The sequence below is a fragment of the Glossina fuscipes genome, unplaced genomic scaffold (assembly GCF_014805625.2).
Source record: "Glossina fuscipes isolate IAEA_lab_2018 unplaced genomic scaffold, Yale_Gfus_2 42, whole genome shotgun sequence".
In the NCBI taxonomy this organism is placed as follows: domain Eukaryota; kingdom Metazoa; phylum Arthropoda; class Insecta; order Diptera; family Glossinidae; genus Glossina; species Glossina fuscipes.
Window position 1 is genome coordinate 3,417,554 of NW_023998426.1, and position 13,215 is coordinate 3,430,768.

Sequence of the window (13,215 nt, forward strand, 5' to 3'; positions counted from 1 at the left end):
ATTTTCATATAAAGTGAGGCGTTGTTCAGGAAGTGCAGGAAACAAGTGATAATCCGACGAGCTTGAACCTGATGACTAAGCCGCATACTTAGACACTTCCAACGAGAGTGCCACGAGACGGTTTGTGATCTTGTATTGCTCTCTTTTGATATTCTAGCCATTTTTTAAACAACAAGATCCAGTCAATTAATTGTTGTTAGAATGTGTCAACAAACTTGAGCAGACCGTACCATTTTGGTTCCACTGAATACAGGGTACCGTCTTCTTAACACAAAATATCGGTTTTACGATAGATATAAACGTCTGGGTCTGAATTTTTGCGACTGAACTTTTCAAAATCAATCCACTACGATCGAAAAACGGCTTCCTTCTTAAGGCAAAGAAAAATTGCTATCAATTAATGTTCTATGTTTACGCAAAACTCAACATGTCCAACGGTACATATCGACAAGAAAATAGGGTTGTTGACGAGAGTTGACAGTATTTACATGAAAGTTAGGGCCATGTGGTAGTTTACTTAAGTAGATCAGCTATACTAAAAATAGTTTTGCCTGGAATCAAAAATACTTAAATACTACTTCTTCTTTTTTACACAAATTGGTAACTAAACGATAACTACGTATACAACCACCTCAATCAACACGACAAAGGATATAAAACTAAACTGAATTTAACTTCTAAATATCCATGCAAAGAACTTAGAGCTACACTATCCAGGGTATGATAAGGGGGGCAAACTAATAGATGTATTGCTATAGATTTCAAAAAAAAAAAAATTATTAAAAAATAATAGCAACAACTAAGTAATAGCAAGAACTATGCAAGAAAGTTATTTAAAAATAGTTCAGTAAGCAGAAAAAAGGAATACATGTGTTACGAACAAGGCGAAAATCACAATAAGCAGTAAATGACTTGATTGCATCATTCGTGTAAATAAAAATCAGCTAAAGTTGAATCTGTGTAAGGATGTTAACGGCATGTCCGTGACATCACATCACTCTTGATGGCATATAAAGAATGCAGCAGCGAATCAAAAAAATAGAGGTCCGTACTTTACATCACACAAAGCGTACTGAAGCTAATTGCTTGTATAGCAATGCCACAGACAAATTCCTTCATAGTGCTTTGTAAGTCCACGAGGCACTTTAAATGAAACTCTTTGAAGTAAAACGCGGGAACATATTATAGCTTAAATCGGTTTAACAATAAAGTCAATATCCAACATCCCACGTATTGTTTCCAGCGTAAGAAGGTCGATGAGCACCAACCTAAGCTTCGGAGCGCAATAAGTAAAAACTTTCCTGTGTCGAGTTGATCAGATCAATGTGACCTTTGTAAGTTAGTATCCAAACTACAGATGAATATTCCAAGGGTGGTCGAAAAAGGGCAGCCCATAACCGTTTTATAACCTAATGGTCTTTGGACTCCTTTGGCCGTCGCTTAGCAAAATCCAGACACGATTTGGCTTTATTGACGCATAACTCAGGACAAGAATCACCCCTAAGCCATTAAATCTGGCTACACTATCCAGCTTGTAGCCATCAATAAAGTAATAAGGAGGCGTAATAGTGAACAAAGAAATGAATGGCGTACAGAGTTTTTTTAAGTTCAGCGGCATACCAGTAGCGGCATTGGCCTTACACCATTTATTTATGTCTGGCTGAAAGCTAACCATTCCATTACTAGAGTTAAATAAACAAAGGATTTTGACATCGTCCGAAAACATGAAACACTTCGACTCTTTAATGCATTTGGAAAGATCGTTTGAAAATATCGTGAAGGGAAGAGCAAACCTTAATAACCCTTGAATGACCTTTGGTCTTTATCGAGTAGTCATAAATTTTCCATTTATCTCATGCAGATGTGGGTAAGAACTTTATGTTAAAATTCATAAAATAATTTTGTTAAAACGTTATACTTATAATAAATTTAAAGAAGCATTGCTTTGCTGGGGTATTTTTTTTTCGCTTCTTTATGGTAAATTTAATGATAGTAAACATTAATTTTTGCTCCCTTCACTTTGGGAGTATTTGCAAAGTGCGAGACTACTTACTATAAAAACAAGAGCATACAAAAGAAAATTAAATTAAAAGGGAAAATTATACTGAATGCAATTATTCAGCAAGTCAACAACTTTGTTAAGACAATATTGCAGCACCAAATGTCGTCTTGTCAACAGAAACGGAATGAAGAATGGCATTTGAGAAACAAATTGTCAAGCGATTTATATATATATATGTAAAAACAACAATGACTGCAATATTATGAGTTAAGCTACCCAAGAATTAACATAAACTCTTACCTTCTCATGCATTCTTCGAAAACTCATCCTCACCAACTCAAACCCTTCTTGCTTCTCTGCACATCGCATATCTCGCTTTCTCCGCATTTCTATTAAAAGACCGACAAATAACCTTTAATATTGCTTGCTTTGTAACAAGAAAGATTATTGTCTATTGTGTGTATGAAAGATTCTTCATTTTCTTTTTCTTTGTTGTGTTACAGCGGATACACTACGTATAAGAGGACATTACATGGTTGGATAAATATGCAAGAAGTACGAAAGAAATTTACCGCACATATTTTAATAGAAAATTGTCTTAACAATTAGTTGCAGTTTTACAAAAATACACACATACTTACATAAATATGCAAACAATTGCAAACACATTCACCCAGAATTCATTCTGCATACACTAGATAATGAATAGCTGGGATAACAAGAGTACATTCAAAGAATGTATTATTTTTTCAAGCAGAAATACTCTTTACTTACGGTATGGTCAAAACCACGGTTCGCGGGCTACGTTCCTGTCAAAGCAAAAATAGGATTTAATCGTCTAAATAGCGCGAGCGCACTTTTCTCTTTTTTTTTTGCTTAAATACCCATTCAGCTAAACGATGCCACCGGCACGTGTAAGAAGATGACGGTCGGAAAGAAGTGACAAAAGAGAAAGAAGTAGGTAGAGTAGCGTCAGTCGGTAAAAGTCATGGTTTTACCTGCTGAGCATTCGCTATAGCTACGAGCCAGCACGCTTCACCGCACTAAGAGATTTAAACCCGCAAGCAACGACTTCTGACTGATAGTGGGGACTCTTATCTGCTCGTCTATTTGACAGCACCAGCATCTTTGCCCCTTGCTTAGCTTCATCTCAAAAAACCTGAGACCTGAAAATCTTCTCAAACGAAATCAAACCATATGTAGCGAGCGTTTCTTTGAATTTCTGAAGCGATCAAAACTCAAATAAGCATAAATCAGGCGAATTGAATTTCTGGTGAAAAAATCAGTAGAGGAACGAATGCAGTGAGGGAAGATACATCGCCTTGAGTCTTGTTGAAAGGGTAAATAGCGTAACAATCGTTTGTATCCGGTCATGGTATGTTTGTTTGACGTCGTAACGTGACATTCCTAATTGTTAATTGAAAACTTTTGAGCCACAAATACTTGATTTTCTCATCGTCAATAGGACATCCATCCATACTTTTAAACTATATTGACGTATTGCTCATCGTTAGATGTCCGAGAACAGCCAGAACATTTATCGCAGCTTTATTTGTTTGCTTTTCATAACTTATATATACTAATCACCCTAGACTCGCCCATTGTTACCAAAGGCTTTTTGCAATGTTTGGTAAGCCGATGATCCATTTCTTCTCGAAAATTGATACAATAACTTTGCTGAACTCCTTTACTGATTTTAAAATTCGCAACATGTTCTGTTTTAAAAGGAAAAAGTGGAATGAAATTTAACTCAAATGTCACTTAAGTTATTAATCACCCAAAAAAAAAAAAGAAAAAAAAAAACTCATTTGGATTTAAATGGAAAGTCTCACCACTTTTTAATCCACAATAGTCTCGTAAATCAATTACTATTATTAGTTAACTTTCTTTTTTGGTCCGCGTTCCGTAGGTTGGACACTGTTGATTTGCAGTGTGAAAGGAATGAAATCCTATCTAAGTGCCATACATTTGTGTACATGATACGAATGGTAACAATAGAGGAGTTAGAAAGTTAAATGACAAACAGACAATATGAAGCAAAAAAAAACTTTTGTTTAATTTGAGGTGCGACATTTTATCTTCAACCTTAGAATATTCTAAGAAAAGCAATGCAGAAACGGAAGACCGCACCTTATGACACCCTAAAGGAAAGTTGGGATGCCATAAATCGAAGTTTGCCTTATATTAATGCTTTTACAAGAAATGCTTTAAGGAACTCAACTCGCAAAACAGCATTCGGGGGCCGTTAGGGTTACAAAGCAAATCTTCCTCAAAACTATAATGCTTTGATCCATTAGTAAGGCAAGAGCATCAACGAGAAGCTTAACATGTTTCTCGGTTGAATTCAAGTGTATGGTAAATAAACTATCTCTTACCAAAGCTCCATACAATTTTAAAATACTTTTGTGGTTTTTTCTAAAGCATGAAATAACTGAAATATGAAGCTTAAGCTTATTTTGGTATGTGTCTCTCTATTAATGTAACTAAAAGCCACTTAAATTTATACAAAAAAATATTTCACTCTTTAAAGATTCTAAGCTTCTTTTCTCTTTTGTTGACCGCACTTTTAAATACACTGAAACCCTTGTAAATATGATTTCAGATGATGGCATAACTCGCTTAGGTTTAGACTAATTAAATAAATTCTTAGACTAAAAGAAAAAGACATTGATCACTAGCAACAAAGGCTATCGGCTCTACATTAGATACATTAGATATTGAGCCTAATAGTATTGATACTCTATAGCTGCTTTTAGAATGTCCATAGCGCTAGTCGCACCAAATGCAAGACTTCTAGCCAAGGAAAAATGAAGGCAGTCACAGAGAATGTGCCTTACAGCGAAAATATATCTACAATTGCAGCTTGGGGAGGAAGACTTCTTTAAGATCCATTTGTGAGTTGCAATTGTATGGCCAAGGCCATCTCGAAAATGTTTGGACCTCAATTTTTCCAACATATGATGTTATTGCAGATTTCCTTGTATAATTTTCTCTTTAACTTTTCTTCCAATCTATCTTTGAAGACACAAGTATTTAAAACCAACAAGTATTAAAACCTTATCTAAGGCGAAATCAAAATGACGCTTTCAAGCGAGAGCATGTTCAAGGTCGATGTCGTGTTTCACTTTTATTCGTTTGAAAACTTTTAGTTAACAACTGCCCTTTAACTACATGTCAATTAAGATCGACCTTTACACGAATCCACGAAGTTACTACGACCTTTTTATATTCGCTTTGAATACGAAGAACTTTTGTTACTGATCTACTAGGCTTGGTAACCACGTTTTCTGATTTCTGATAATCCAGGGCATGCGTATAAATCAAACAATCGTCCCAGGTAACGTTATTCGACTTCGGAGGCCTTTGAAACAATTTCTTCTCGCCAAGTTTTACCTAAGATCTATTCTTTGCGACTTGATGTTCGTTAATCACACTGGCGCCTAAATACGAAAGGGACTGGATCATTGGCAAAGGATCATTATTTCTTGAAGCAATAACCGACACTGGATGAGCGGACAGTACAAATCTTCTAAATAATTTTCGTTTCCTAATTTCATTTTTAAAAGAAATATTTTTCATGTACTTATAAATTTAAGCAACTTGTAATTAGTAAAAATGAAGTAGAGTAAAGTACTGTAATGAAAGCGGCTAAAATAGATCTCTGAGTCAATGTAAGGATTGCCCACAACATTACAGTTGTGGTGATAAAATAACACTGCAGTAAATAACGCTACGGCCCACGGTTAAATTTGTTAGATCAGTAACTCATAGTTACGCTTTGTCATCGAAGTAAGTTGCTCTACACCTCATTATGAAGTCCATTTTGTTCGAAGTGCAAGAAGATCTACACGGTATTCACAAATTAATTGCACCCTTTACTTTGAACGACATTTTCGATTTCCACAACTAAGAAGGGAGTTCGGCAGACCAATTTACCCTAAAATATGTCAAGGTGGAAAATATCAAATCGTAACTTCTGACTTTAGAAGTAAAATGTCTCCCCGATTGAAGCCCCCGGTGCGCTATGCAAAATTGATTTTAAGAAGAAGTCTGGTCGACTAATAAAAGCAAGAGAGAAAATCGTTTGTAAAATGTTGTAAAGGAATTTTACAGGATTTTACTTCTTAATGGCATTTTTTCATGCTTGTTGTACCCTACACCACTTGTGGTTCAAGTGTATATTAAGTTTGTGCCGAAGTATGTAACACGTAAAAGGACTTATGATTGATCCTTTTTTTTTATTCCGATCTATTCAGGATCACTTGTTGAGTCGATGTAAACTCGTCTGTCCTTCTGGCAGTCTTGTTGTCTTATGTTCAACCTACAGGTCGCAATTTTTGGGCTAGTTTTGTGAAATTTCGGTAGACAGGCCTCTTTCGACCCAAGGACAAACGTTGCCGCTTTTCCTTCTACTTCCTATATAAAAGCTTATTTCGAAAAGCCGTGATATGAATAACTGTGATTAGGATGACGTATTTAATGTCGCGCCATGTCCCACAATCACTTTCAACTTGATTACATTTATATCTGATTCAGAAACTTGCGTTAGCCGAGAAGAATATACTCAGTAGTAAGGTCTCTAAGAATTATTACAAAGTTATTGAGATAGTAGTTATGAAAATGAAAGAAACTTTTTTAAATCATATTTTTTATTTCGCTATGCATAGCACAATAAATTAGTTTCGCGTACACTTGGAAATTAATGAAAAGTTGATTTAATTATTCTTCAAAAAGTTGTTACAAATCTACTTAGTTGCAAGTCACGACAACAACTGCTGCAATTGTGAAATTTGTTCATGTAATTGCTCAATTATTTTAAATTTATAAGAAATTTTCTGTGTGCTTGTAAAGTTTCCTAAGATGGTCTTTTTAATTTGCGTGTATCGCGTTTGACAGGTACAAACAGTTTCCATTAGTTATCTGCGATGTCTTATAGAACATGTGCGCTGCTATTTACTGGATCGTGATATCGAACTCATTTACTATACCATACGAAAGTCGAGTGATGTGCTGACACGCGACCCCATGCAACTTGGTGCTCAAGTAAGTTGAACGCAACCTTAAAATTTTAACAATACTGTCGCACCTTCCGTGTCACGAGCTATCCCACATTTTACAAAGTTTTTTACTTTCCTTTTTGTTTTTTTTTTTTTTCTTGTTTACTACATTATTTCCGTGTTTCGTTACTGTGTTGTTTTTTTCGCCTTTATTTTCATTCCTTTCGCAGTTGATAGCTTGGCTGAGACCCATTAGCGAACATGATGAAAACGATAATTCTTTGTTGAGCCTAACCGTGCGTTCGGCAACAGCCTGGTGTGATGGTTATACAGTGCCTTTGCTGGTACCGTTGACAGGTTGGTTACCCGCCCCATTGCCTTCTCAAATACGCACCATGACCGTATCAGGCACGGGACCCATACGTGATATTTGCGTTGCTCCCAGCAAGCAACACTTGATACTGACAACTAAATCCGGTGATGTTCAACTTTGGCATATAATGAGTAACTCATTAGAACATATATTCAAAGGTAAATCGTTCGCACTTATTTCCACGCTCATGAATACATATGCATGTATGAATGTATGTACTTAACTTCATGTCCACAAAATCGACGCAATGTAAACATTATCGTAATGATTTTTCAATAGGTCATTTAGCAGCAGTCACGTGCTTACTAGTTGCGTCGCAATCAGATATTTTGTTGACAGCTTCTGAGGATGGTACTGTGATTGTTTGGAACGTGACAACCCGTCAATTGATAACACACATCAAGTAAGTCTCGCACTCATATCACGACAATTATTATTTCACTCAATTTTCATTAGTTTAATTTATTTCGTTGACGCTTCTGTTAAGAGCATCAAATATTTTTGTGAAGATGCGTGCTTTGCTGTATTTATTTTCAATTTTCATTCTATTTGATTAGGTCGCACACGTCCGCGGTGACGAGCGTCGCAGCCGGTGTTAATAACACGTTAGTCATTAGCGGAAGTGAGGATACGACCATAATTATCTCAGATTTGTACGCCGGACAGATGGTAAGTGATGTCTAACTTTGTCAAATTTATAAAGTTAGTATGATTCGAATGTGCAGATGTATGCAACAGCCAGGAGGACTTCAAGCGGACCCACTCTTTATTTTAGCGATCGTTTCAGAGCTACTTTCAGAGCCACTTTCTGAATAGATGTAAATTTGTGCATCAATCCGTCCATCCGTATGTCCGTCTCTTCCTCTTTTATTCAACCTACAAGTCGCAACTTTCAAGATAGATTGATAAAATTTCACATAGGCGTATTTTGAACCAAGGACGAACGCTGTTAAAAATAATTCGGATGGGGCCACTTTTTCGATCACCTCAACTATAAGGCCCTTTTCTTAATATATTGTTATATAAATATTTTATTAAGCAAAGTGGTGTAGAGTATTCAAGAGTCGACATTCTAGGTATTAATCACTACATTGATCAAATTCGTAATAACTACCGTTCTACGGTCTATATGAGAGAGAAAACGAACGAACAAGTAATTAGCGCAGCAATGAGAAAATCTTATGGCAATATATATATCAACAGAATCGTTTCCGAACATTAAGATTGACAAAGTTTAATAGGCACGAAGAAGAAACTTGAATCATGGATCAATTTAATTCATTCATGTTTTGTAAGCATGTACGGTAATCGTACGGTAAGTCATAAGCTTGAAATTGTTTTCATGAGCCGGAAGAGCTACAGTGGGATCCCAAAGCAGGTCACATAAAGCAAAAACAAGAAAAATTTCTCTATTTGATCAATGTGACATTGAGAATAGGATGCCCAAACAACAACAGAATATTTTAAAATCGGATAAACAAACGCCGTGTCAAGACGTCTTCAGATATATAGATTGTGAAAGTCTTTTTATTTTTATATATGCTAAGTACTTATTTATATAGAAAAACCCCTATAGCGATTTTTTTTTATTTGCTATGACCGAATCTTTTATATCCGCCGCGTCCGCATCCTTATCCTAGAAAAAGACTAAAAAAAAAAGGGGAACTAAACTTCTCCGCGCTATAATAATGAATGGACGGGAGAATGCTTACAAAAGACGGAGCGGCAGGCGGATAGACAGACGAAATAAAATCGGTCCAGCTTTTGAATGTGATGAAGAATATACGTATGTATAGTTCGTAGAGTCTCTGAAGCTTCCTTCTTAGAATTGCAAATATTTTAACAAAATGAATATAATACCCCTTTCCTACGCTTTGTAGGCGGTCTTCCTCTACTTCGTCTCTACTATTTCAATTGCATTTCCACCTCACCGAAAGGTGAGGGGTATATTAATTTCAGCAACATGTTGGTAACGCCCAGTAGAAAGCGTCAGAGACGTCACAAAGTATATATATTCGTAATAGCGCCAAATTCTGAACCGATTTGAGCATGTCTGTCCGGCCCTACGAATGAAGTCATCGATTTCGTATTTGGCAGAAAGATTGAATGTTCTTGATCGCATCTGAGAGAACCGCTGTTTTTCAAAAGGAATAAAAAATTGGTTTTTTGCCTATTATTCCTAAACTATAGCAGATAACTCTATAAAAATTTGAGTGTATATTCTATGGGCGATGCAGAAGTACCTATACAAAAACGGAAAACTTTACTACGCCTACCCAATTTACCGAAATTTAATTCTATTTTCAATACCTTTATAACAAGCTTTAACAACCTCCGTCTGTCTGACCTGCCCAACTGCGTAGTATCTATGATAAACATTTTCTTGGTAGGGAAAATGAAGATATCGACTAGGAATTTGCGAAAGAATTTGAGATTTAAGCTTTCCAAAGAATACGCCTACAAAGCTCCCACGCTTATGCGACAAAAATTTACATTCCATGGTTTTCCATGGTTTCCATGGTTTCTGCTCGTTACTCATGAACTACAACAGGACCAAGATATAAATTTCCGCTTTTATGCTGAGAATAGAAAAAAACGGCCGTGCCCACCCAATATTATAGAGTATGAAAATTTAGTTTCTTTCTTTTTTTTCGTCTTTTTTAGAATAATGATTTTCGCTGTAAAAATTTGGGTCATGACCAAATATAATTTTCTTACTTGTTATATTTTTGCTTGATACGGAGAAATATTTAACATTGAAATTGTCTGATTTTACTAACTTCGCGTATGTGTGTGGTAGGTGTACATTGCAATAGAATCTAAAGCGCGCATATGCGCTTTGATGATAATAGCCGGGAAAATTCCGGATGTATATGCGATTGTGATTCAAATGGACTAACACCTCAAAAAGAGATTTCAAATGTTCTTCCTCCACAAGGAAACACTATTTAGCTGTTTGTTGTTTTTTTTTTTTTATATGCGAAAACTGATGCAGTGAATGCTTCTTATTGGGCACGAATTTAATCATTTTTAAAAGCAAAAAATACGTATAACGTCGTTGCTTTCAGATTTACATTTGAAAAGGTCTGAAGCTTAAGAACAATGCAATTAAATTCCATTCTTAACAAATAATACTTACAGGTAAACAATGCCATCTTTTAAAAGGCCGGCAAGAGCTTAATTTTATTTCTGGCAAAATTCACAGAATGTTTCGTAGAAAATTGGAGTAGTCACGATAGATCATGAAGCGGTATAAAAACAGATTACATGAATTGAAATATGCGTTCTTTGTATAAAGCAGACCAATCACTCAGTCCCTCTATACTTGTAATGCTTTCAAGGTCGGAAAAGAGTGGGTGAATTGTGCCCAAATGTTACTGCTTTACCAACTGAGTGCTTAATATAGCTACTAGGTATGGACTATCGCACAGAGACTTGAGCCCAGGAGCACCGACTTGGTAAACTCGACTCTTATGTACTTGGCAATGTTTAGTTTACGGGAACTATCAGTTTGTTATAGCTTTAAAATGCAAAAAGTATAAATATTCCCAACTCCTGTTATAGATTCGTTCCTTAGAAATCCGTGTAAAAATAATCGTGTAAAAAAATACATGCGGCATATGGTAAAATCGAATGACTTCTGATCAACGTACTCTTTCGGTTGTATTTTTTTGCTGTATGTATATGTTTGTAAAAAAAGCGGGTTTGTTGTCATTGGTGAACCGTGCTATTTCAAAATCGAGTAAAAAAAGTCCATGTAAAAGAGCAGTTGGGTATTTATGCACATATTTTATATCGTCGCCTTCCCCATTGTTTCACCAAAATATTTGTGAATTCATTTGCGGGAGCGATCAGTGTAGCTATGATGAAGTATGGTCTACCACGGCGGGACCTGAACTCCCCACCACTGACTTGATAGCCACGAGTCTTACATGCTGGATTAAGCGATTTATAAAACAACAAACATAAGAAATTAAAAACTCCTACAAGGAGGCGAGAACTTTTCTCCCAAGTAAAGCACTTTAATTAAACATTAATCCCTGTTAGGATTCGATATTCAGCAGAATTGTAAGGATTCTTAAAATTTTACAATTGTTGAGATGAAAAACTTGTTTTTTATACAGCTGGACGCTGTAAACGCTCTGTTAAGAGAAACTACTGGTCTCGTTTAAATGGATTATGCTCGAGGAGAAATTCATAAAATTCATCAAATACCGTATGTATGAAAAAAGTTTAATGTTCATGATGAGAATAACGCGTGCACACGTTTACGTCTATAAATTAAGTGATATGTGGCATACAATGTGAAACACTTGTTTCATTGTTTCAACTACCGTTTAAGAAGCAAGTGACATTAGCAAGTACGGACGAAGCACATCTGCGTTACACACATACATACCCATAACTACATGCAGTATTTCTTTGTTAATCCTTGCAAATATTTATAAAATAATTTATACACTTCAAAGGTGTAAACGCACACATACGCGGTCTCTATCGTCTTAGTGTCATGTTCATTATTGTCTCTGCCACCTTCAAGTTGTTTCGTCTCGTCATTTTATTATTAAGCTGTGTATGATATTATTGTGACTGATGATGATGACACCGCGCAACAACCTTCGGAATGCATCAGTCTTACGTTGCCTGCTGGGAACTTGTGAGTATATTATTCATAACATTGAAGATAGAAGACAAGTGTTCAGTTATGCTCTTCTTCTATAGTAAAATTTTCATAAATATTAATCGTCCAGAGTAAATAATAAGATAAGATAAACTCTCTCATATGAATGTATATATTTATATATATGTATATATATATATGTGTGTAGGGTTACAAGGATGTACACGATACCTTACACGAAATGTATCGGCACGACGATGGTGTGCTCTAAAATGTTATGCGGTTTTAAAACTTATCAAATATATATTACATAAGGATATGTGCTTACGTAGCAGCTTGAGTGTTGGTGCACATGTGTGTACGTGCATATGAAATATATAGCGTGTCCTTTTTATATAATTTACATAAGTTTCAACGGGATTTAGTCATAAATTTACTCACATTATATGAATTATAAGTTTGACCTGTGTACGTGGATGGATAACGTCACACGAACTTTGCCTCAGTAATGAAATTTTATTTAATAAATTTTTGTCCTTTATTTCTCTCTCTCTTTACCTTTTTGTCTATCTATCAAACATAATAACAAAATTTGCAAAACTTAAACCAAGATAAATATTGGAAAACTTAGTTTATCTTTAGCTAAATTATAATAAAAGGATAAATGCTTTGCGCAATTATTTGCTATAGTATTATGTGCAATGTACTTTTATTATAAACTATGTTATTCTCTAAACCGAATAAAGGAATATTCGGAGTTTGTTAGAAAGTTTAATTTTCGAATGTGATATATACTTAAAAAATCTATGATGAGGGGTATATTCATTTTGTCGAGACGTTTGCAACGCCAAGATTGTAATTTTATCTGAAGTAGTTTATGAGTAATGAGCAAATAACCAATTTTTCATTCCCTTCTGAGAAGCGTTCTCAGTTAACATGGTGCTGTGGCATATCCTTTGATCGATTTAGCCCATTTTCAATGCGAACTTGCGTGCAATAACTTCCAATATTTCTCCCAAATTTAAAGGCGATAGCTTCATTTTCGCGACCAGAGAATGTTTAGAACAGAAATTACGTAGATAAGCAGACGGCCAGACGGACATGCTTAAATCGCTTCGCTGAAGTTTCCTTCTGGACATTGCAAACGTTTCGACAAAATCAATGTACTCTTCATCCTTCGGTGAAATTTAACGTCAATCAGCATTTTCAAAAAAAAAAAAAA

The 13,215-nt window shown here is 35.5% G+C and overlaps 1 protein-coding gene across 1 annotated transcript in view; it reads left to right on the forward strand.

The window, feature by feature from the left end:
- Positions 1-11,544, forward strand: part of LOC119637032 (NACHT domain- and WD repeat-containing protein 1) — a 97,503-nt gene extending 85,959 nt beyond the window's left edge. The window contains exons 11-15 of the mRNA XM_038032804.1: positions 6,899-7,045; positions 7,230-7,530; positions 7,652-7,775; positions 7,930-8,041; positions 11,497-11,544. Of these exons, the coding sequence (XP_037888732.1) occupies positions 6,899-7,045; positions 7,230-7,530; positions 7,652-7,775; positions 7,930-8,041; positions 11,497-11,544 (732 nt within the window). The remainder of the gene's footprint in view (positions 1-6,898; positions 7,046-7,229; positions 7,531-7,651; positions 7,776-7,929; positions 8,042-11,496) is intronic.
- Positions 11,545-13,215: the final 1,671 nt, after the last annotated feature.